At 40.3% G+C, this 21,397-nt stretch overlaps 1 protein-coding gene across 3 annotated transcripts in view; it reads left to right on the top strand.

The window, feature by feature from the left end:
- Positions 1 to 21,397, top strand: part of LOC114476613 (collagen alpha-1(XIX) chain) — a 132,918-nt gene that overhangs the window by 98,994 nt on the left and 12,527 nt on the right. For all 3 annotated transcript variants that reach the window (XM_028468393.1, XM_028468392.1, XM_028468391.1), the window contains 22 exons: positions 73 to 114; positions 992 to 1,069; positions 2,815 to 2,850; positions 2,928 to 2,981; positions 3,217 to 3,270; positions 3,829 to 3,870; positions 5,782 to 5,886; positions 5,976 to 6,029; positions 6,445 to 6,498; positions 7,195 to 7,248; positions 7,753 to 7,806; positions 7,985 to 8,029; positions 8,845 to 8,895; positions 9,034 to 9,078; positions 10,641 to 10,667; positions 11,812 to 11,865; positions 14,761 to 14,805; positions 15,645 to 15,689; positions 15,787 to 15,849; positions 16,297 to 16,332; positions 18,491 to 18,535; positions 20,549 to 20,692. In XM_028468393.1, the coding sequence (XP_028324194.1) occupies positions 73 to 114; positions 992 to 1,069; positions 2,815 to 2,850; positions 2,928 to 2,981; positions 3,217 to 3,270; positions 3,829 to 3,870; positions 5,782 to 5,886; positions 5,976 to 6,029; positions 6,445 to 6,498; positions 7,195 to 7,248; positions 7,753 to 7,806; positions 7,985 to 8,029; positions 8,845 to 8,895; positions 9,034 to 9,078; positions 10,641 to 10,667; positions 11,812 to 11,865; positions 14,761 to 14,805; positions 15,645 to 15,689; positions 15,787 to 15,849; positions 16,297 to 16,332; positions 18,491 to 18,535; positions 20,549 to 20,692 (1,227 nt within the window). The remainder of the gene's footprint in view (positions 1 to 72; positions 115 to 991; positions 1,070 to 2,814; positions 2,851 to 2,927; positions 2,982 to 3,216; positions 3,271 to 3,828; positions 3,871 to 5,781; positions 5,887 to 5,975; positions 6,030 to 6,444; positions 6,499 to 7,194; positions 7,249 to 7,752; positions 7,807 to 7,984; positions 8,030 to 8,844; positions 8,896 to 9,033; positions 9,079 to 10,640; positions 10,668 to 11,811; positions 11,866 to 14,760; positions 14,806 to 15,644; positions 15,690 to 15,786; positions 15,850 to 16,296; positions 16,333 to 18,490; positions 18,536 to 20,548; positions 20,693 to 21,397) is intronic.

Below are 21,397 nucleotides of genomic sequence, written 5' to 3'. Positions count from 1 at the left end.
TGAGTACTTTGTTTCCCTTACATTTTCAAACTTGTGTCCTGATGATTTAAAAAAATACTTTCTATTTTGTAGGGAGATGGATTGACTCTATCTCGAGGATCTCGTGGGCCTAAGGTATGCAGGACACTCACCAACACAATCACCAGCCAGCATGTAGCAGAGCCATAATATAAAGGGTAACAGTGTGGATTTAACTACTTGAAAAACACATTTAATCAGTGTTAAAATAACATCCAATTCCATCTCAAGCACCTATTTTACAGGCAACATTTGGCAACTTAAAAATGTCTTCACTTGTTCCAGCTGAGACTGGCTTTTAACACAAGGGGAGCAGATTGTTGTAATGCAGTCATATTTCTGCGTGATTTTATTGCAACATATTGTCATAGTTGAAATTATTTTTGTTGCTTTAAAAAATGAATTTAGCACAGTCTAACAAGTCACTTTAGTTCTCAGTTTTCAGGTGTGTGCATCCATGTCAGGATTGATATATATCCGTCTACACCTTTCCTCACCCTGCCCTGAAATCTATTACCTGCTCTGCTTTCTAAATGATACAGTCACAAGGATCTTTTTTTTAATGATTTATGTTTGCATTTGTACTGTTACAAATGGTTTCATAGAAATGGATTTACCTCCAACCGCAAACACACAATCTTGCAAATGTGTTTGATATAATTCAAAACCCCAGTAAAGATATCCGGCACTTTTAAAGAAATATGCCACAATTCCTTGTTATATTTATATGAAAGCAACAACTATGCGGGTATGACTTTACATTCTAAAGCTAAAATGCATTTAATCAACATAATCACGCCTTCAGCTTTTTATCCTTGAAGCTGCAGAAGATAAAGGGAAATGGTTTCCAGTAGAGTTTGAATACTTAATGATTGCTCAGTGTGGCAGTGTTTCTTTTCAAATTCACTGTCACTGAACAGAGACAAACAAAAGCGCGTTTTAGCCTTTAACTTTTCTATTGTGTGCGTTTCAGGGCGAGAGAGGCATACCGGGGCTGCCAGGAGAGAATGGGGAAAAGGGTGAACCTGGACAGACTGTTATGGGCCCACCTGTGAGTGGATTGCACTATTGATTTATTGTTTCTCCAACATTTTTATGTTTCACTCATTCTGTACTTTCAAATTGTTATGGGGCTGTTTATGTGAAAAAAGACATTCAGTCTTAAGTTTAATACATTTGCAAAGCATTTAAGACCTTCAGATTTAAATGTACGCTCCTTTCAATGTGTCAAACTTATTACATTGATTTTTCAATATAACATCATAAAACAGATATACGTTATACTTTACAATAAGTAGAAAAACACAGTAAACACAAAATCTGTCAAATCTGCAAAAGAGCATATTTGTTCATAGTATTACTGGGAAAAGGACAATTTTGCAGCATCAATTGAGCTCCGTCATTATTCTTGACTTACTATCATTGTGAGGTTGGATCCAACCATTAAAGCTTACAGAGCCGACCAACTGGGGCTTTCTCACAATAGCAGCAACCAGTTGGATGTTGAAAATGTGTCCTTTTGTTAATGTAGCAGCATTTTGAAGAAGGTTAATCAATAAGGCAAGTCTTCAGCGTTCAGAGTTTACAGCAGAGTGGCAGGGGAAATGTAGTTTTTATCTGAAAGGTATATTACAAAGATCATTTTTCCCCTCTTACAGATTTAGAAATAAAACAAACTGGACTAATGGAATGGTGAAGTGAACACACAAACACAGCCAGACTCTACTTTCCGCTTACCGCTCTCTCCGTTGTCCGTCACTGCATAAAAGTTGGAAGCCGTCCAATTCCACAACCAAGTTCGTTGTTAGCGCTGTGAGCCACGAATCCCCATTGGTTCCTCCTCATTTCACAAGCGATATCCAACTCGCCTGTTTAAAGCTGACTTTTTACAAAATGTTGAATAACAAGGGAGGGAGGAAACAGAACTTTTTCAACTTTGTCCCTCTGAATGAGGCTAAAGGGATGTATATCACATCATTATAAAGTGATTTTTTTCAACATACTCCCCTTTAATGCACTTTTTGGAATGCATGTTTTGTTTTATTTGGAGGGCTAATATAAATGAAAAACTTTGTTGTGCTTTTTTTGAAAAGCAGAGGCTACTGCATATCTAAAAAATGCCAGAATATTCAATAAACATTTACTTTCTTTAAAAAACATGTCTAAAATGTTTTTAGGCTATTTATGCACTATTAAAAAAAATTGTGAAAAACTTAAACACTGCATTCGATATTGGGTATTCGGTATTTTTCGGTATTTGGCCAAGCGTTTATATTTTATTCGGCTTCGGCCTCAAATTTTTATTTCGGTGCATCCCTAGTAAACACTGGGGATGGTCAAGCTTTCACAGTCCAACATGACTTCAGATGGTCATTGCCATTGTTTCTGCTTTAGCTGCTTCAACACCAACCACGTGGTTAAGATGGGATATGCCATAGTTTTATTTGCAATATTTTTTTTTGACATTGTAGCGCGAATGAAAACAAATCGATCAATTTTAAGATGGGTCGGATCAGAAAAGAAAACGGTAGAAAGAGGAAATGGTTATGGCATCCTCACAAATTGAATGATGTCCGAAGCCTGAAAGTGCTCATCAGACACATTCAGTGTCCTCTCCATCACTAGTTTAAAGTGCATGAATTTGCACGGTGGGTGAGTGTGCGTTCATTTTTGAAATACACCAGGATTGTTGGAGACAGAGAATCAATAGAGCAAAAGGTGTCTAACATGATTCCTTTATTGGATCTTGGGCACTAAGGGCAGATGGTGTTAACAAGAAGTGTGATGTGTTCCTAGGGCCCTGTGGGACCCCCGGGAAAGCCAGGCATTGAGGTATGTGGGAAAAAAAAAGGAACATTGCATCCTTTTGTTTCCTAATTCCAAGACAATCCAATTTCTTCATATTGTAGGGTTCTCGTGGAACCCCAGGTTTCTCTGGCTCCCCTGGAGCTCCTGGAAGAGAGGTTTGTATGAGCATTTTGTCCCTTCATTTGTATTCACCTGATATTCTGCAGATAAAAGAAAGCTCGAAACATTAGAGCGTTTCAGCTACATTCTGTGGATGAAGTAAACAACGGCTCCTGGACACAAATCTCCACCCACTGAGATGGGTGTTAACGCACAAAGTCATAGCCTCTCGTCTATGTTTGATGTCATGGCCAGGAGGCCTGTTAACCCTCCTTTCTGTCTCAATTAAAGGGCCCCCCTGGGAGACCAGGCCCACCGGGCCCTGCAGGACCTCCAGGTGAACCAGTAAGTTGGAACATCTCCTCTGTGCCATTTAGAATTACTGATCAGCAATAAGAGCAACATGATTCTCACCTTAAAGTCAAACTCAGTATTCCGTGCAGCACCAGCGTTGTAATAACACACTGCTAGTCCAACAGTTTCCTAGTCAATGTCACATTGACTAAATTGTTGTATTTGGCCATTATTTGGCAGCATCCTGTGATTTGGATGTTTTTTTTTTGTTTTTTTTTACGTGCTTTAAAGCTTTTAAGGGAGCAGTGTTAACCATAGGGTATCATCCAGCTGCTTCTGTTTCTGCTGCTATAACATCAAAGCATTTTAACCTCTATATATTCATGCAGCATAACACTGCAAGGAAATATGTTTTTGGTTTGAAATTATTATTATTTTTAAATGTATTCATTTTTCATAATTAGACTTCACTGTTAAATGCTTTTCACAGCTCTGAGAGAAGAGCTTTTAAAGAGAGGTTTGTTGAAAGCAAACAAGAAAAAAAAAGCTTAGCCTAGAATATATGATGTTGATTAGCTGAAACTGAAATAATTTTCCCTTTTCTGACAGACTGCCCTGCCTATTGTTGGAGACATGGGTGCAATACTTAAGGTATTTGTCAATAAAATATATTATTATTATTATTATTATTATTATTATTATTATTATTATATAATAATATATACTGCTCCCCAGGCGCCGCAAAATGGCTGCCGACTGCCCCCCAGGGGATGGGTTAAATTGCAGAGGACAAATTTATATGTGTAACAATGTGTAACAACATTTGTGTAACATCATATACCAATAAAGGCTTAAAGCCAATTCAATTTTTAATTTATATATACATATATATGTCATTCTATCTTTTTAAACACAATCATGCAACAAGTTGTGAAGATTAGAGTCATCGTCACCAGTAAAAACTAAACTGAAATACTACACTAATGAATCAAATTATCTGCAGTTCATGTAATTAATTGGTTCATTTGTTAAAAAAAAAAAAAAAAAAGGCATCAATACACACACAACTATACAAAGTCTGCTCTGCTCTGTCTTATGATGTTTAGCCCTCAGCAGTTACCAACACCCAGATTCAAATGAGCACAGAATCTGTCAAAACAGGTTATTTCCTTTCTGCTTTATAATATAAGGAAACAAAGCAACTCCAAACTTCAAACCAAATAGTAGCGCATACATTTAAAGCATAAGTTCCATACATATACATTCACCAAGTCATGGATTTATAACTAAACCAAGAGCACTAAGAGAGTGCAAACCTCTGCTAAGGGATAAATATCCTCTTTGCCAGATATTGACAATTATCTGGATGAATTATCTGGATCATGGTACCATGATTATTATTATCAATTATCCTGTTCATGGTGCCAGTATCATTCACAGTTTAAACAGTAGGTCTAAATATGAGCACCCCTACCAAAATACTCAATCTGGATCCGATCCCGTTGAAACTTGGTGGGACAATTGAGGAACCAAGCCAACATAACTGAGTCAAATTTTATAAAGATCAGTCAATTATTAACCGAGATATGAATTTTGGAAGTTCTCCAAATATTAGAGATGAGGAGATTTATGCTTTTTGATTTCAATATTGATCTGAACGTCCAAAATGTTCTGAAATTTTTCATGGTGCAAGGTCTATCTTTGGTTAAGTTTTTTTATAAAATCCCAAAAAGTTAAATTAAAATATTACCTCTTTAGTGGAGGTAAAGAATACAAAGTTTGCGTCTCTTCTTCACTGCCACAAAGTAGTTTATTTCACTGTAGAGCTGCAATGGGTGTGACTGACTGTAGTTTATAGAATACCTTTATTTACCACAATGTTTAAACTATATTCAACCTGTTATCATGTTAATACAAATATATTTTATTATTCTTTAGAGACTGGTCAAATTACAACATGTTGTTTTCTTACCAAACATCTGGTAGCAAAGGGCTCAAAAAATATAAATTTAGTGAAACATTTAATTAGAACCGATTGAGGAATATTTGGGTATTGCCTTCATCAAGATGGCTGGTCAAGGTTTTTCTCCTTCATTCGCAGTCTTCACTGTATCATACTATTTAGTGTAGATTCAGGGAAATTCAACAATAGTTTATGTTATTGTCTATGTCTATTTTTTCATTTCATTTGTTGATATTTTTGCTATGAATATAAGCTTTTTCCTATTTTCTACCGAGAGCTCGTCCTGCTCTCCCACCAGGTGCAGTCTCTATATCTAACACAATCTGAACAATGATATTTAAGATTCTCACCTAAATGTCAGAGTCAATAAATCTGACAAAGTTCACTGCTCACCTAGATGAGACACAGTCTCGGTGGGTTCACGTTATTTCAGTTTTGGAGACATTTATAGAAGTCTACGTGTCAGCTGAGGTCTTATCTTTCACCCGAGAGACGTGACATAATAGAGGATGAACTTACAGCAGGGCTTTAGCCTAGTTTGTTCAAATTCTTAAGTGTGCCAACACTTTTTTTGTTTGTTGTCCTGTCTGTCTTGGCAGAACGCCTGCAGCGTGTGCCAGTTCAGAGTGCCTGGGCTTCCTGGGCAGAAAGGAGACAAAGGGAACCCTGGAGAGCAAGGTGTGGAAGGCTTGGTTGGAGAAAAGGTAAGAGTTGCACATCAGTATCCCAGACTTTGATGCTTTACTTTGATGTTTTTCATTCAGATATTGCGTTTTTTTACTATCCTACACAGGGTGATCCTGGTGTGAGGGGTCCAACAGGTAATCCAGGCAAAGAAGGCCCAAAGGTAGGCAGCGAATATTGCCATAAACATATTATTTACAGTAACGATGGCTGAATGACTGGTTTGGTTTTTAACTTCTGTAAGACTATGTTAACGTAATTGGCCCATTCTGTGCCAGAGTTTGCCAAGATGACGTTTATTTAACTATAAAAGACATTGACATTAAAGCTGAAAGCCTAACCAGGTGGTCTTCTTCTCATATTATTGTGAACACTCCTAGGTGCTCGCTGCACAAGCTGTTGCTATGGATACCAGTTTGGTGCACGGCAAAATAGGCAATCTCAAGTCGTGTGCAGAAAAAGACTTTGAAGATTTTGAAGTTTACTCTCATCATTGGTTTAGCTTTAAGCTTCGTTCCCTTTTTAATGTTTGGTGGAAAAACTTTTCTCTTCCTTTTTTCGGATGTGCCTTCATGCAGGGTGTGAAAGGGGAAAGAGGCTTCCCGGGCCCTACAGGAGATAAAGGTGATGAGGTGAGAAAAAAAAAAACTCTTACCCAAAGGAAATTCTGGTAATTCACCCAGCCGAGAGTTGCTTTGACATTGACGGAATAGTTTTCAAAGCTTAGTAAATACTGAATTTCAAGATTGGAAAGCAAACAAGGCTGTTGGCCTGATTTAGAAGAATTAAGAGAAGAAAAAAAGCACAACAATGCTTGATTAATTGCTAAGAAGTGTCTTTTTTATTTAAAGGTAATCAGAGAAAGCTGATTTTTATATGGAATGGCAGCAATTTTTAATCAGAAAGTGTGACTTACCAAGTAATACAATTTTATTTCCTGCTTTAAATTCAATCCTCTTTACATAGATATTGAAATGCTAATAGTGCCTAACCATGATAAAGATATTAACCTGGAATAAATCCAACTAGACCCAAGCTCCATTAATAAACTGTAGTGTTTGCATTACAAAACCAGCGTTCAAAAAGACAGGCCTTCCATTTATGTCCCACACAAGGTAACCCTCCTTTAGTTCTCTTAAACAAATCTTTATTTTTACTTCAAGCCTTCATGGCACTCTTAAACAGGTTCTTACTGCAGTTCCCACACAAATGGTGTCAATGTGCGCTGTTTTATGGTTTTAAGTGTGTGAGGCTTTGTAAAAATAGAAAACAAAACCCAACAATTATTTTTCTCCTAAATAAAATAATCAATATTTTTTTTCATTCAGGGCCCGTCTGGAGTGCCAGGGCTTCCTGGTGTAACAGGTCGAACAGGGGCACCGGTAAGTATTCCAATCCTTTCATCATTTTTCATGCATATATGATTAACTCATAGATTTCCAAACATAGAGCCTAGTTTCTAGTCAGCAGGAGCAGTGCTAAAGGTTTATTTAGGGGTGTAGTCGCATAGGTAGATAAGGTCACAATTACACATTTACTCTTGATAATATCACCTCGTAGCAGCACTTTGGTCCTGATTGCATGCTAATGCTACATGGCGTTAAGTGTAAACAACTAGTTTCTCATCTAAAGACCATAATCATGCAAGTAGCCTTCCACAGTCTATGTGCTGTTTTAATTCTGTCTGTGAGGAAATATATGCTACTATTACGCTACAATCATCTGATTACATGTCGGATTTATCAACATGTTTTTTTCACCAACAACATTGGTATTTGTAACTTGTTTATTCAGCTAATTTTGTCACTTTAGCAAATAAACCATAGTGTTTTATACTGAGTGTACTCATTTTATTGAGATATTTAACATGTTGTGTTTGGTTGCAGGGACTAATGGGTAGACCTGGTCCAATGGGCCAATCAGGACCTAAAGGAGAGAGAGTAAGATGTTTTACAAATACTGCGTATAAATAAGTTCATACCGGACAGATGTGCTTCTTCACTTTGCTACCTAAAGCTACTCTTCTTTAAAGTCTGGACTCACAAAAAAATGAATGAAGCAATGTACTTTCATATTGGCACTAGCAATAACCTATTTCTTTTGGTCCATTTTTGGCAGGGAAATGAAGGACCTCCAGGCAGTCCAGGGCTCCCAGGACCTCCAGTAAGTGTCCAGCGTCTAGTCAATAGCAACCAAATGAAGGTTGCAGGTTTTATTATGTCTGTTTGATGTATGATTGATGAATTTAGGTCCAGACTGCAGTGAAGTTTAAAGTGTCTGGTCACCTTTTGGTTATTTTTACAAAGAAAAACATTACTGATAAACACAAACATGCAAGCGTACTGAAATTGTGGCACCTGCTCAATGGCAGTGAATCATAGCGTTCCTTTAAAATGCAAGTGAGTAAGCACTTCCAAAGGCAAATCTATAATTCATCAGCCTTTCGCTTAAAAACCTGCCTAGCCCACACCCACGCTAGTGCACATGCACAAGAACACACACACATGCACAAACTGCACACACACACACACACACACACACACACACGCACACACATACAGGCACAGGTCTCATAAACTGCAGTCTGGGAGGACAGGGATTGGCTCAATGGCCTGAAAAGGGCACGGGCGTTTGCTTGCCTCCAAATGAGAACCTTGACTGCTTTTATGTTTTGTAATAAGCTGCACTTAACCATTCTATCCAAGCAAAAACGCTATTTTATGTTCTTACAACACCAAACAAATCTTGCAGACCTTTTTTAATCTAAGGCTCTTGTGTTTCTCAATTTTCCTAATTTCAACTTGTTTAAGGATTAGGTGTCCTGCTGTTGTTTTTTACTCATTCTTCTTACTTACTGTGTTTTCTGTGTGCAGTCATTAAAGGAGCTATTGATCCATATCCTGAAGCCTTTTCCATAACTTAGTGTACACTATTGGAAACTGGGGCCACAGTAACAGAGAATACTGTTTGTGTTGTAGGGTATCCCATATGTAGAGGGAAATGGGATGGGCGGCCTCTACAAGCTGCAGGTAAAGATGAATCGTGTATAATTTTTGTAATAAATTATCTACATGGTTGTTGGTCCTCAAGATTGACATGAATCAAAATATTTTCATTGCAACGTGTTCGACTTTATTATTGTAGTTTTTTGTTCTTCTTTTCTTTAGGGCGCAGGAGGTGTTTTAGGACCCCCTGGGCCTCCTGGTGCTCGGGTAAGTATATCCATATGTTATGTCTGAAGCAAAATCTTTACAATACGCTCAGAGGTGAATGTAACAGATTACAAGTACTCACGTTACTGTAATTGAGTTGCTTTTATGGGTATTTGTACTTTTTTCAGTATATTTTTAAATCAGTAGTTTTGCTTGTACTTAAGTCGGTTTCAAAAGACGTAAAGTAATTTGTTACATTTCTACAACCTGCCGTTACAGAGTAAATTATATTTTTTTGTTTTAAAATGATCAACAGACATTGTGAAACTACAAAAAATGAAATGACCAGACAACAATCAAATGCATCACAATGTAGCCGATCAATCAGAATAAACATAATGCACGGTGCCAAAACAGCATTGAATGGATGTTATTAATCATAAATGTAGCTATACTTAGAACCTGAGATTTTTCTATGTTTTGAATTGAATATTTTATTCTTTTAAAAAGAATTGTACATTTTGACAAACCTTTTATTTTATATAGATGCCTTTGTTGAAATTAAATTAAGTTCCAATTGTGTAAAATTTGGTCTCTTCCTTTTTACGTTTATACATGAGATGTTTACTGTATGCAAGGGAACCGTGGCAAGATTTATTACCAAAAATAAGCGTGGGCGGTGAAAGTAACTAGTAACTTTTACTTTGAATACTATTTCATTCAGCTTCTTTTTACTTACTTGTACTTGTACTTGAGTACAATTTAAATCAAGTAACGGTACTTCTACTTGAGTAGGATATATCAGTTCTATTCACACCTCTGAATACGCTGCAGATTTGTGTTATATCAAATTTTTGTGCCTTTATATCACAGTCAGTCATTCTCAATGAGCACTGTTGGTTGGTGAAGTCCAAATGGCCTCCTAACTCTCAAACAGGTGCCTGTGATGCATAACTGGGCTCACATTATTATTGATATGCAAAACAGGCTGAGAAGTTCCGCTGAGCTAAAGTGACCAGATTTCCTTATTGCTTCCCTGCTGGCCTCCCTTATCCGACTGTTTGTAATCTTGTCCAGTCCTGGGAGACATTTAGTCACTGGCCCTTCACGGATCCATCCACTAACGTGAACATTTAAGGTGGCGACAAAAAGTAGACACCCGATTTCTCCTTAGTGCACAATGCACATTGAAGCGCAGCTATATCATGTGGATGTTTCTTCCAGTCCAGCATCCATCACAGTACAACAGCTCCTCTGGAGCAATCAATAACAGAGTATCTTTATCAGTGTTCGGAGAAACAAAAGAGCCTCATTTATCATCAGCCCTGTGTTTTTAATGTGAAAAATGCTCTACTAATCTTTTTTAAACGTTCACTGCCAGTGTTTGTCAAGCTTATGTGATAAACAGACTGTAGTATATGATCTCGGTCATTTCAACAGAATACTATGATTTACATGCAGGAATTGTTAGAATAGATGGCCTATAATGACACGTATAAATTTAATGACAATAATATACTGCAGCTACATGTCATTTAAGACTACTTTATTATTTTTATAGATGTGGTTGTCACATTTAAGTGTGTAATGTGTCATTTTTCTTTTTTTTATTCTTTTTGAAGGGTCCAAAAGGAGATGATGGTCTTCCTGTGAGTTGAAGCTTTTCTTTCTTGGCTTTATTTTTTTTTTTTTGTGTCTCTTTTCTTGCTGCGAGTTCCCACAAATAAGCCAGATTTTCCAGTTGCTTTCAATCATTAGGTCCGTAGCTTTCTACTGTACAACATAAGTCAATACCCCCTTAAGCTTGAGCACTTAGGGACTTTCAGAGGAGCTCCAGCACAGGAAAAAAGAAAAAAAAAAAAAAAAGAGATCAAATCTTTTACAATAATAAAAAAAAAAACCTTTAGACTCTGAGAGTTCTCTTGCCAGAGGGACACTCTGTTCACTTCCAGTGTTCCCACCCCCTGCACTGACACCAAACCATTCACAAAGACAAGTGAAACTAGCTCAGCGTTCCTGTCCTCATCTTGAATTCTTTATTCTCAGGAGGGCCATTGCATTTTTATTTTATTGTTTTGTTGCACAGTGATTTTTCACCAGGATGTTAATTTGACATTTTAATAAATTGTGTGAGCGATCTCAGTGCTGTGGCAGAATTGCCCCAATCTGTCTCACAGCTGATCCCCTAGGCTGGCCCACTCCCCCCACAGCCTCAATAGCTTATTCATGACAATCTACATATGTGACAATTACCTGCACAATCCATCTCTGTCAGCACTGGTTGCCCCTCTGTTCTGTGTAATGGCATCTCTCTACGGCAGCTTGAGCAAGATGAGGTGGATAGAGGCCATCACTTGTTCGAGCATTGGGGCGGCGCTCTATTTTTAGTGCACAAGCCGGTCTGATTGTGATTGCCAAAGGGGACTGTTTCCTTTAATGGAACTTTGGCCTACCTGGTGTCACAGCATGTGTTTTCTGAAATACTGCCCTTTGGAGAGTTGGCTTTATATTAACACATATCAATGCCTGACCAAAAATATTAAAATGAAAGATTAAAATCAGTGATTTTTTTTTTTGGCTCCTGCAGATTTTAATTTACTCGCCATCATGTGGTTTTGATCTGTATTCGCTCCTTTGTTGAAAACTGAGAGCCGTTTGGTGACACCTGCATTCAATAGCGTTTTCCCAAATTCACACAATATTTTGCGAGAACAATTATTTGCTGTGTTGAAAATAGGGGGGATTGTGAATAATGTGTCAGTCTAACAGGTGATTTTTTATTTGTTCACACAGGCAGAGCCAGGAGCAATGGGATTACCTGGACTTGAAGGGCTACCAGGTGCCAAGGTACCACAGTATACTACCCATGTGTTGAAATATCATCAGTCCTTATTTCTGTTGGAGAAGTTGAAAAAGAGCAATTTATTACCTGATATTGACATTATTGTCATATAATAATAGTAAAATTGTACTGTATTTCCATGCAGAGGTGAAAAAAGCATGACAAATATTGTAACAAACCCCTACAAAATGGTTATATGGGCATTTTTTTTTAGTTCTCAACTAAATAATTAGCAATTTTAAAGAAATCAACATGTAAAGTGCCTCCAGCATGAAAGGACCTGCATGAAGACATGTCTGAGTGTTCAGAGAAATTCATGCCTTTAAGTGTCGACGTCAAAGGTTGCAATGAAAACATGAAGGATGCCTAAGTGCACCTCTTTCATTGCATTGTCTACGAGTACGTAAAGTGCACCAGCATACATTATACACACTGCAGGGTTTACCACCGGCCACTAGGGGCCACTGTCTGGGCCACGCCCTGACTGGTCCAGGCGTGGCATTGGTTACTTCCTGCTTCAACAACACTGCAGTTGCCCATCCGGCATCCCAGACTGTTGCCTTGGGGGATGGAGGATTACCCTTGCAGGCTCACGTTTCCTGTCTTCGGCGGAGCAACGCTACGCAGCCATTGAAGGGGAGGCCCTAGCCGTCACCTGGGGCCTTGAGCAGACTCGATACTTCACGCAGGGATGTGACAGCCTCGTCGTTGTCACTGATCACAGGCCTCTGGTGAAGATCTTTGGCGACCGGACGCTGGATGAGATAACGAACTCTCGTCTGTTCAGACTTAAGCAGCGTACTCTCCCATGGCGCTTTGATATTGTGCATCTGCCCGGCAAGAGTAATCACGCAGCTGATGCAGCCTCGAGATATCCTTCCCCCTCGACCTCTCCTGACGATCCTTCCCTGGGGTTGATGAGTGTTCCCGATGATGTGGAATCGGTGTTTATGGCATCCATCAGGGAGGATGCACAAGAACTCGGAGCCATCTCGTGGACTCTCCTCGCGTGTGAGACTGTGGCAGACGCATGCCTCGCCCACCTCCTGTATCTCATCGAGCATGAGGGTAGGGTTGATGTGGACGACCCTGTGCTAGCGGACTTGTCTCCAGTGTGTGAGTCTATCTACGCACAGGATGGCGTCCTGCTATACCAAGACCGTGTTGTTGTCCCCCCGACCCTTCGCGATAGAGTCCTCCGGCACCTCCATTCTGCTCACCAAGGTACTTCGGCGATGGAGCAGCATGCCATAGTCTATTGGCCTGGCATGTCAAGGGACATTCGTGACATCAGAAACAGATGTGCAGACTGCAACCGCAATGCCCCGTCGCAAGCGGCCACGCCACCCCATGCATCTTCCCCACCATCCACACCGTTTGAGGCGGTGTTTGCTGACTTTTTTGACTATGGGGGCCGCCACTACTTGGTTGTCGGGGACCGTCTCTCAGGCTGGGTGGAGGTCCTTAGTCCCACGGCGGGCACTGACCTTGGTGGCTCGGCTGGTCTGGTCCGCCACCTCCGGTCGTTTTTTGCCACCTTCTGGGTGCCAGAGGAACTCTCGAGCGACGGGGGCCCGGAGTTCACGGTGGGCCGCACTGAAGACTTCCTGCGCTTGTGGCACGTTAGACCGCGTGTCCTCGGTTTCCTTTCCACAGTCAAATGGGAGGGCGGAGGTGGCCGTGAAGACTGCTAAGCGCCTCCTGGCGTCCAACACCGGCCCAACCGGTGGTCTTGATCATGATCGCTTTCTGCGTGCTATGTTACAGTTGCGTAACACGCCGGACCCTGACTGCAACCTCTCACCAGCGCAGATCATCTTTGGCCGCCCCCTTCGGGATTCACTCGCTTTTGTTAATAGACTGGAGAAGTATTCAAACCCGCATATCCGGCCGCTCTGGCGCCATGCATGGGTGGCTAAGGAGGATGCCCTTCGGACCCGTATGGCCCGTACTACAGAGTCCCTGCGTGCCCACTCAAGGCCACTTCGCCCATTGGCGCTCAGGGAGATAGTTTTCCTTCAGAATCAACAGGGCCCAAGCCCCTACAAATGGGACAGGTCGGGGGTGGTTGTGGAGTCATTGGATCATGATCAGTATCGTGTCAGGGTCGACGGGTCGGGGCGCCTGACTTTGCGCAATCGGAGGTTCCTCCGTGCCTTTACACCGGCTTTGCCCTGCGCCAGTCTGCGTCCCGCTGCGATGCTACTGCCACCAGTGTCTTTGGAACCGGGGCCCCAACCTGCCCACCCAGGTACTATGGTCCCGCGTGGGGTCGCCCCACAGGTGGATGTGCCTTGTGAATCTGTGGCGGATGCCCCCTCTCCACCGCATGGTGGTGACAATGTACCTGCGGCCATCACCCAGCCCTTCTCGCCCTCCGCTTCTCCATCCCCGCCTTTGCTTTCAGGCCGCGTGAGGAGGTGGCCTAAGCGCTATGAGCCGGAGTCGGGCCGTTGGGTACAGGACTGAGTCCGTTCACCTATTGCAGTTTGTAGCTTCACGGACTGGGGGGATGCAGGGTTTACCACCGGCCACTAGGGGCCACTGTAGGCCTCTGCTTCGTTGGTGTCTGAGTTAGTCAGGAGGCATCCATGTTTTCTGCTGCTTCCCTCCTGCTAAGACGTGTTTGTGAGCTGTTCCACTTATTTCATGTGAGTTTGCTCATTTATATTTGTTCTCTATGTTCTTGTGCATGCTTTAGCTTTATATAAGAGTTATTAGCTCCTGCTTAGTTGCACTTTTGAATTTGCAGGTCTCATTCATCTCTGTCATTAAAGAAAACCATTTGACATAGAGGAGTGTGTTTCTTCACACACCACCGTTTGCTTGAAGTGACAGTGATGTATAATTTTCTTTATGGAAAGTTTGTGTCATCTATGTGATATATGTGGTGTTTCCAGGGTGATATTGGATTGCCTGGTCCACCCGGTATACCAGGGGTTTCAGTAAGTCTTTTTTTTTTATATATATATATATATATATATATATGATTTTATTTGATACGTCTCTCTGATCATTTAACCATGTTTAACCAGCTTCTAGCCCTGTAACCAGGGTTGGGGTCAATTACATTTTTCAATTACAATTACGTTTTCAATTATCCATGTTCAATTACAACTCAACTCAACCCGGAATCTTTCCCAATTACAGTTAAATTATGATTATTATTTTCCCCCAAAAGTCAATTACAATTACGTTCTCAATCACTAAATTTCCATTACAGTTAATGACAATTGCTGAGCCTTTAATAAATAACTCTTATTAAACTTGACCCTCCTCTTGTACTAGCTTTCTGTTAGCATATTTCTGTTAGTTTTGACCCATGTCTTAAATCAACTGTAAAATACACTGAAAAAAAAGATCTATTATTCAATTTGCTTTTCATCTCTTGGTTACCTTGTTAGGCTTCCTTATCTATGAAAGTATTGGTGTTAATATTTTTGGTGTAGGCATCTGAGCCTTTTTTGTGTCAATATACCTTTTGATTTCAATTTTCAATTTGTGTGCAGTATGTAAGGCACAGAACTGTAACATGGTTTGTCGGTTTTGCATTTATTTCATTTGTAATTGACAGTTTTTATAGAATGTTTTTTACCAATTGTATGTGACCCCAACCCTGCCTGCAACACTGCAATATTTCAGTCTTTAGTCTCACAACCTACAGTATGTGTTGGCTGAAACGTAGCCATAGGTAGCTCTACAGTAAATAAGGTAGGTTTGTATTTGACACTGTAGAGCGCTTGTCAAACAGGGTCTGTTCTCCTCTGGTGTTTGTGACTGACAGGGAAAGCCTGGCCCTCGTGGAGACTCAGGGATCCCAGGAGAGCCGGTGAGCCACAGCCTCTAACTCTCTTTGAGCTGTCAATCCACGTGTCATCCCTTTGTCACTGCCGACTGACACATTGGCTGTCTGTGTTCTCTGACAGGGTGAGAGGGGGCCGCTCGGAGAGACAGGATTCCCTGGGCCCGAGGGACCCCAAGGTGTAGCGGTAAGGATGCTCCATGAGCTGTGTCTCTCCTCGCTGTTATAATCACTGCTCCATGTTTCCATCATGCGTTGTGAGTGCTAGAAATAGGGCTTTGAATTATACACCGCTGCCTCCTGATAGGATATTGTCACCAACACGAACCATGTCACCAACACGAAGAAGAAAAAAGTATAAAATTTAAGTTCAATGTGGATAAAGTGTGTATGCTAGCTACTCCTTGTTCAGTGGATGATTACATTCCTCCACGTAATTACCATCAGCGACGGTTTCTGTAATTTTCCTTGTAAGAGCACAATGGAGCAGTGTTCGCGCAGCAATCAGCATCATTATCCCTCGCTTGAGATATCTCATTAACTGTGGAGATTACTAGGAGTGCAACAGTGCTGATCCAATCGAAGGTGAGAGCTGATACAGAATGTCTTTGTTTGTGTTTCGCTCCTTGAGCAGGGCAGGCCTGGAAAAGATGGGACTCCTGGATCCAAGGTGAGCCGTACGAACAGGTTGAAAATCCCCTTATAGAAAAAAAAAGTGCTTTACATCAGCCAAGCTGCAGGAAGATGGCACAGCAGATTTTTATCCACCCTCCAGCTACAGCACACTGACTGCATTAAAGCTATTTGCATATTTGAGATTGTAAAGATAATAACTAAATGGAATCCTGCAGGTTGAAGGCTTTGTTGACTTTTAGTCTTTTCACCCTAATTATACAATTAATGCATTTAGGCCATGATAAAAAAAAATAAAATTAAAAACATTTTGTGAAAAGCAGGTGGAAGACTTTCCAAATTAACTGTGTTAAATGAACTTGGTTAAAATGGAAACAGACACTGTATAAATGTGTTCTCCTCTCCGTTCAGTGACTATTCGAATATATAACATTGTAATTACAACACAAATGGTCTCCTAGGGTTTTAGAGCAGATCTGCTTCAATAGCCTTTCTCAACACAATATGTAATCTAATAAACAAACTGGATTGGTAATAATAATTGCTGTTTTGCTCGAATTTACTGAGAAATTTTATTTATTTTTTTTCAAACTTCAACACCTCTGCCTCAACATTTTATTGTGTTTTTCTCCCTATTAGTTTAAGATTTTTCTTTGTAAATTCAGCCTTATGCAGCACGGCAGTTGTATTGGTTGAGATTGACTGTAGTATTTAGTGGGGCAACAGTGCCATCTAGCAGGTTGCTTTACTTCTCCACCTGATTTCCTTGCAAACTGTTTTGAGGTTTAATGTAATGCTCAGGGAAGCACATTTCAGTGGGCAAGATGATGGATTTAAGCCTCCCATCAGGCAGTGGGGAATACGGAGTACTGCAGATTAAAGCAGGCAGGGGAGAACAGCACCACAAAGCGATGCCCTCTTTAAAACCACATCATGCCAGATTGTCTTTTGCACTGCTCCTGTAATCCTGCAGGAAATTGATACAAAGGCGCTCCCACAGGTATCACTGCGTGCAGAGTAAAGGCAAAGCAATGAGGAGTGACAGGTAGAGAACTGAAGACACAAGATGTTGTGACATGATGCCACAGACGGGTATTTTCTCCCAGCTCCTCTGTACAGTACAGACAGCTGGTGATAAAGCAAGTGGCTGTCAAACATAACAAGAGTGATGCAAAGGAGCTCTGACATTGCAGAAGGTGAAACGCTATACGGGCTTCTGGGAGATACGATGCAAGCCGTACACCTGAGCTAAGCAAGAAGCAATCAGTGTAAGCGCCTGAAAAAAGTCTACGTTCCTCAAAGTCAAGTAATGCAAAAAAAGAGAGAAAAGCTTGCTCATAGTTTTACTTTCTCAGACAGCATCTCCTTAACAAATAAATATAAAAAGTGCATCAGAGGAACAGCTTTTAGTATAAAAGATAGAGATTACACTGTAATTACAGCAGTAGCAGGGGTTAGAGCGAGTGGAGGGCGACATGGTAATAGATGGCCAAGAATGGTCCAAAATTGGCAAAAACATGGCAAGAAAAGAGTAAAAAGTGACTAAAATAGACCAAAAGCAGTCAAGAGTGGGCAAAAAATGGGCAAATAAAGAGAAATCAGGTGGTATATAATGGAAAATGGTTGCTTAAATGGCCAAAATGTAGCAAACAATAGTGAAAAAGGGTAAAAATGTTAAATAAATAGAGGCAAAATGTAGGGAAAAAAAGGAACAAGTGTTTGAACAAAAGTTAGCTCATTTGAATGAAAAATAGCCAAAAAAAATTAAAGAAAGGACAAAAATTTGATAAGTGTCAAAAAGAAGTTGTAAAAATGGAAAAAAATTGAAAAAAAAGGGATATTTATTGGCAAAAGGTAGCTAAAGTCAAAAAAAGTATCAGAACTTTTTGAAGAGGGGCAAAGATTGGACAAAGGAAGTTACAAAATGACCAAAGGAAATATTTAAAAGGGGTTAAAAAGTTTCCCCCTTTTAAGCTTTTCTGGGGAATGATCATTAGAATCATAAAAAGCCACATGAGCATCACTGACTTAATAACGGCTTCTACATGGTGTCACTGACAACGTAGTGGACTGGTCCACCCCTGACTAGTACTGTACAGCTCAGTAATGAGTGAAATGGCTCCTAACCAAATTAATGTCTTGAAAAATATTCTCTCTTTATGCCTTTCCTGAACTTTTTGTTTCTCTTTTTAAAGGGAACAACAGGTAGAACGGGTGACAGAGGATCTAAAGGAGAGCGTGTAAGTAGCAATATTACATATTCTGAGAAGCTTTTTACGTCTTCAAATGTGAGGGAATAAAACCTGTGATGAATAGTAATAAAAGTCACTTTAGCCTAAATATGACAAATCCCCAGAAACACATAAGCAGTAGATAAAAGCATTTTTTACTTAGTGCACTTTCTCATTGGACTTGCAAGTGGTCTGTCAGACTTAAGTAATCTTTGACAAATGCTGCATATAGAAGATGCAAAATGAAGCTTTTAGTTTGGCTGCTGGTAATGGAAGTGACATATTAGGAGTAAAAGCAAACGTTTAGTGATGTTAGCCTTTGATTGTATTGTAACAGGGTGAAAGCTAATTGCAGGCATAGTGAATCTGGACAAATAGACATAAAATTCTGTCTTTGATATAATGTACAGAGGCCCAGACATGTGGCCACAAAATACAAATTTGTGCACTTGAAACACTACTCCACACACGACTATAACGTGTGCACAAAAAAGTCATTTTTGGCCATGAAATAGTAATTAATGATACCTGAAGTATACACATATGTTATGTAGTGAATGTGATACAACAACTGCTCTGTTGGCCAAATATAAACTATTTATTTTTTGAATGAGTGATGTAAATGTCAATGCTTTATTATGGCCCCAAAATAATAGTTTATGACCAATAAGTAGTGTTTTGTTTGCACGTCATTGCTAATCCGTGGCCGGTTTTTTTAATTTCTTACAATGTCATGGCTGGGGCTTTGTAATAATCAGCCAAACTTTAAAAATGTGTAAATCTAGTGAGGAAAATCGGTTTAACAGCAGCCTTATTGAGATTTTTTGAGAAGAATCCTTCAAGACAATGAAAATGCTACTCAGTAAATATACATATACAGGATATAAAGGTACCCTATTATTCCCAATATTTGTAATGAAGAAAAGATGGTAAGAAATTTGAGATAGGCTTAACTATCTGTATGATATATAAGATTTGATAATACTATTAAATCTTTTGTCATTCTAAGTATTGACCCTGGAACGTGATTTTGGCGACGGTAAAAGATCGGTAACACTTTACTGAAAGTTTTAATGCGTAAGGCTGACATTACGTGTCATTAGCATGAATAAGGTGCCATGAAGGCTGTCATTAAGTGTTGTTCGCTAAATTACGACACCTTTTGCTAAATTATGACACCTTTGGAGCTATGTTGGCATTTTTTGAGTTAGGCGGGATCTAGTGGGGCTAGGTAGGATTGGGGTTAAGGTTAGGGTGCAACACTTAAAGGTCCCATGTCATGCTATTTTTCACCCATCTCTATTTGTTCTAAGAACCCCAAAAACATAGTATTTGATGTTTACTTTGCCAAACTCGCCTGTTTTCCAGAGTTTTAGCCTCTGAAAAGTCACTTTCTGTGCAACGCAACACAAACAGGCTGATTTGCGGCCTATGTATGCATATTCATGAGTGGGCGTGTCTATCGACAGGACACTGACTTCCTCCTCACCGCACGGTGACGTGGGGCCCCGCCCTCCTCCCACCCACTCTGTAGCCGAGCTCATGCTGTTTTATAAACATGAGACAGAGCGGGGCGTTCGCCGGTACATACATAGACTGTAGAAAATACATACATAGCACTGTGCGAAGGACGCTGAAATGCTCACCTTTGTGGGCGTGTCTGTTTACATGTCAATCACAGCAGAGAGCTTCCTGGAGGTCCGGCTTCTCCAGCTCAGTGCTGCGTAAAATTTGTCATCAAAGTGGGAACGCGTCATCAAATTGGAGCGAGATGTTTGGGCTCACCCTGCAGTAAGAAAGGAGCAAATCACCCTCTAACTAATGATTGAGGGAATTGAAGAAAAAAACACTTTTGGCATGTGTATGACGCCCTAATAGCACTTTATGATGTGTAAAATACAGATAAGTTGATTTAGCTTAACATGAGCCCTTTTTTTGACAGCCTTCATGACACCTTATTCATGCTAGTGACATGTCATGATAATAACAGCGTTATTATATGTCTGGCTGTGACTACTCCAGGGTGATCCAGGGATCCCCGGAGAAAGGGGTGTTCAGGGTGAAAGAGGTCGCATTGGAGATCCTGGACCACTCGGCCCTATTGGACCACCTGGTGAAAAGGGTGATGCCGGCGCTGCAGACCTGTTCGGAGCCCTAAGCCTTCTGGTAAGCTTGTAAATTCACTGTTACTCCGGAGTAAACCAACACTGTTGTCCTAGATAATTATAATCCTAATCAACCCACTCACCTCCTCAGCTTGTGTAACCGGTTCAAACCTTCCTTCCCTGTATGGAGAACGTTGTAGCTCCAGCTTTTTACATGAAACATCAAACACGGCTGTGCAAGGGAGCTCGCTGTTCGGTTTCTGCCTAACGCTTCCCACTCCTGATCATCTAGGCGCAACACAGGGTCAGCGAGGGAGAGCGAGAGAGAGAGAGAGTGAAAGAGAGATCTATGTGGGCGTGCCTGAAGCTTTGCAGAGCAGTGAAACCACCTCCATCTGTCACAGACATTTTCCATCTACTGTACACAGCCACAGCAGTTATATCACATTCAAAGAGATTGAAAACACTTTGAAATGTAAGAACCTGAGACAGAAGGTCCAAGGCCACAACTGGTGCTATTGTTAGTCATACACGTCTTTAAGGCCAGTATGGGTGGTACTAAGTGTACAACCAGGTTAGTTTGAGGATATGAATGTTGTTTATTTTTGTGTGTCATCATACTGTGTTTGGAAGCATATGTCTTTATTTGCCTTGCCATATATGCAAAACAGTGTGTACGTTTACATTTTTACCAGGGATGGGGTCAATTATAATTGTAATTACGCAATTGATAATTAATTACAATTATGGCGCACTACAATAATCT

This window comes from Gouania willdenowi, chromosome 15, assembly GCF_900634775.1.
Source record: "Gouania willdenowi chromosome 15, fGouWil2.1, whole genome shotgun sequence".
Taxonomy (NCBI): domain Eukaryota; kingdom Metazoa; phylum Chordata; class Actinopteri; order Blenniiformes; family Gobiesocidae; genus Gouania; species Gouania willdenowi.
The sequence above is the reverse complement of the archived record's forward strand: the minus strand, read 5'-3'. Positions and strand labels throughout refer to the sequence as shown.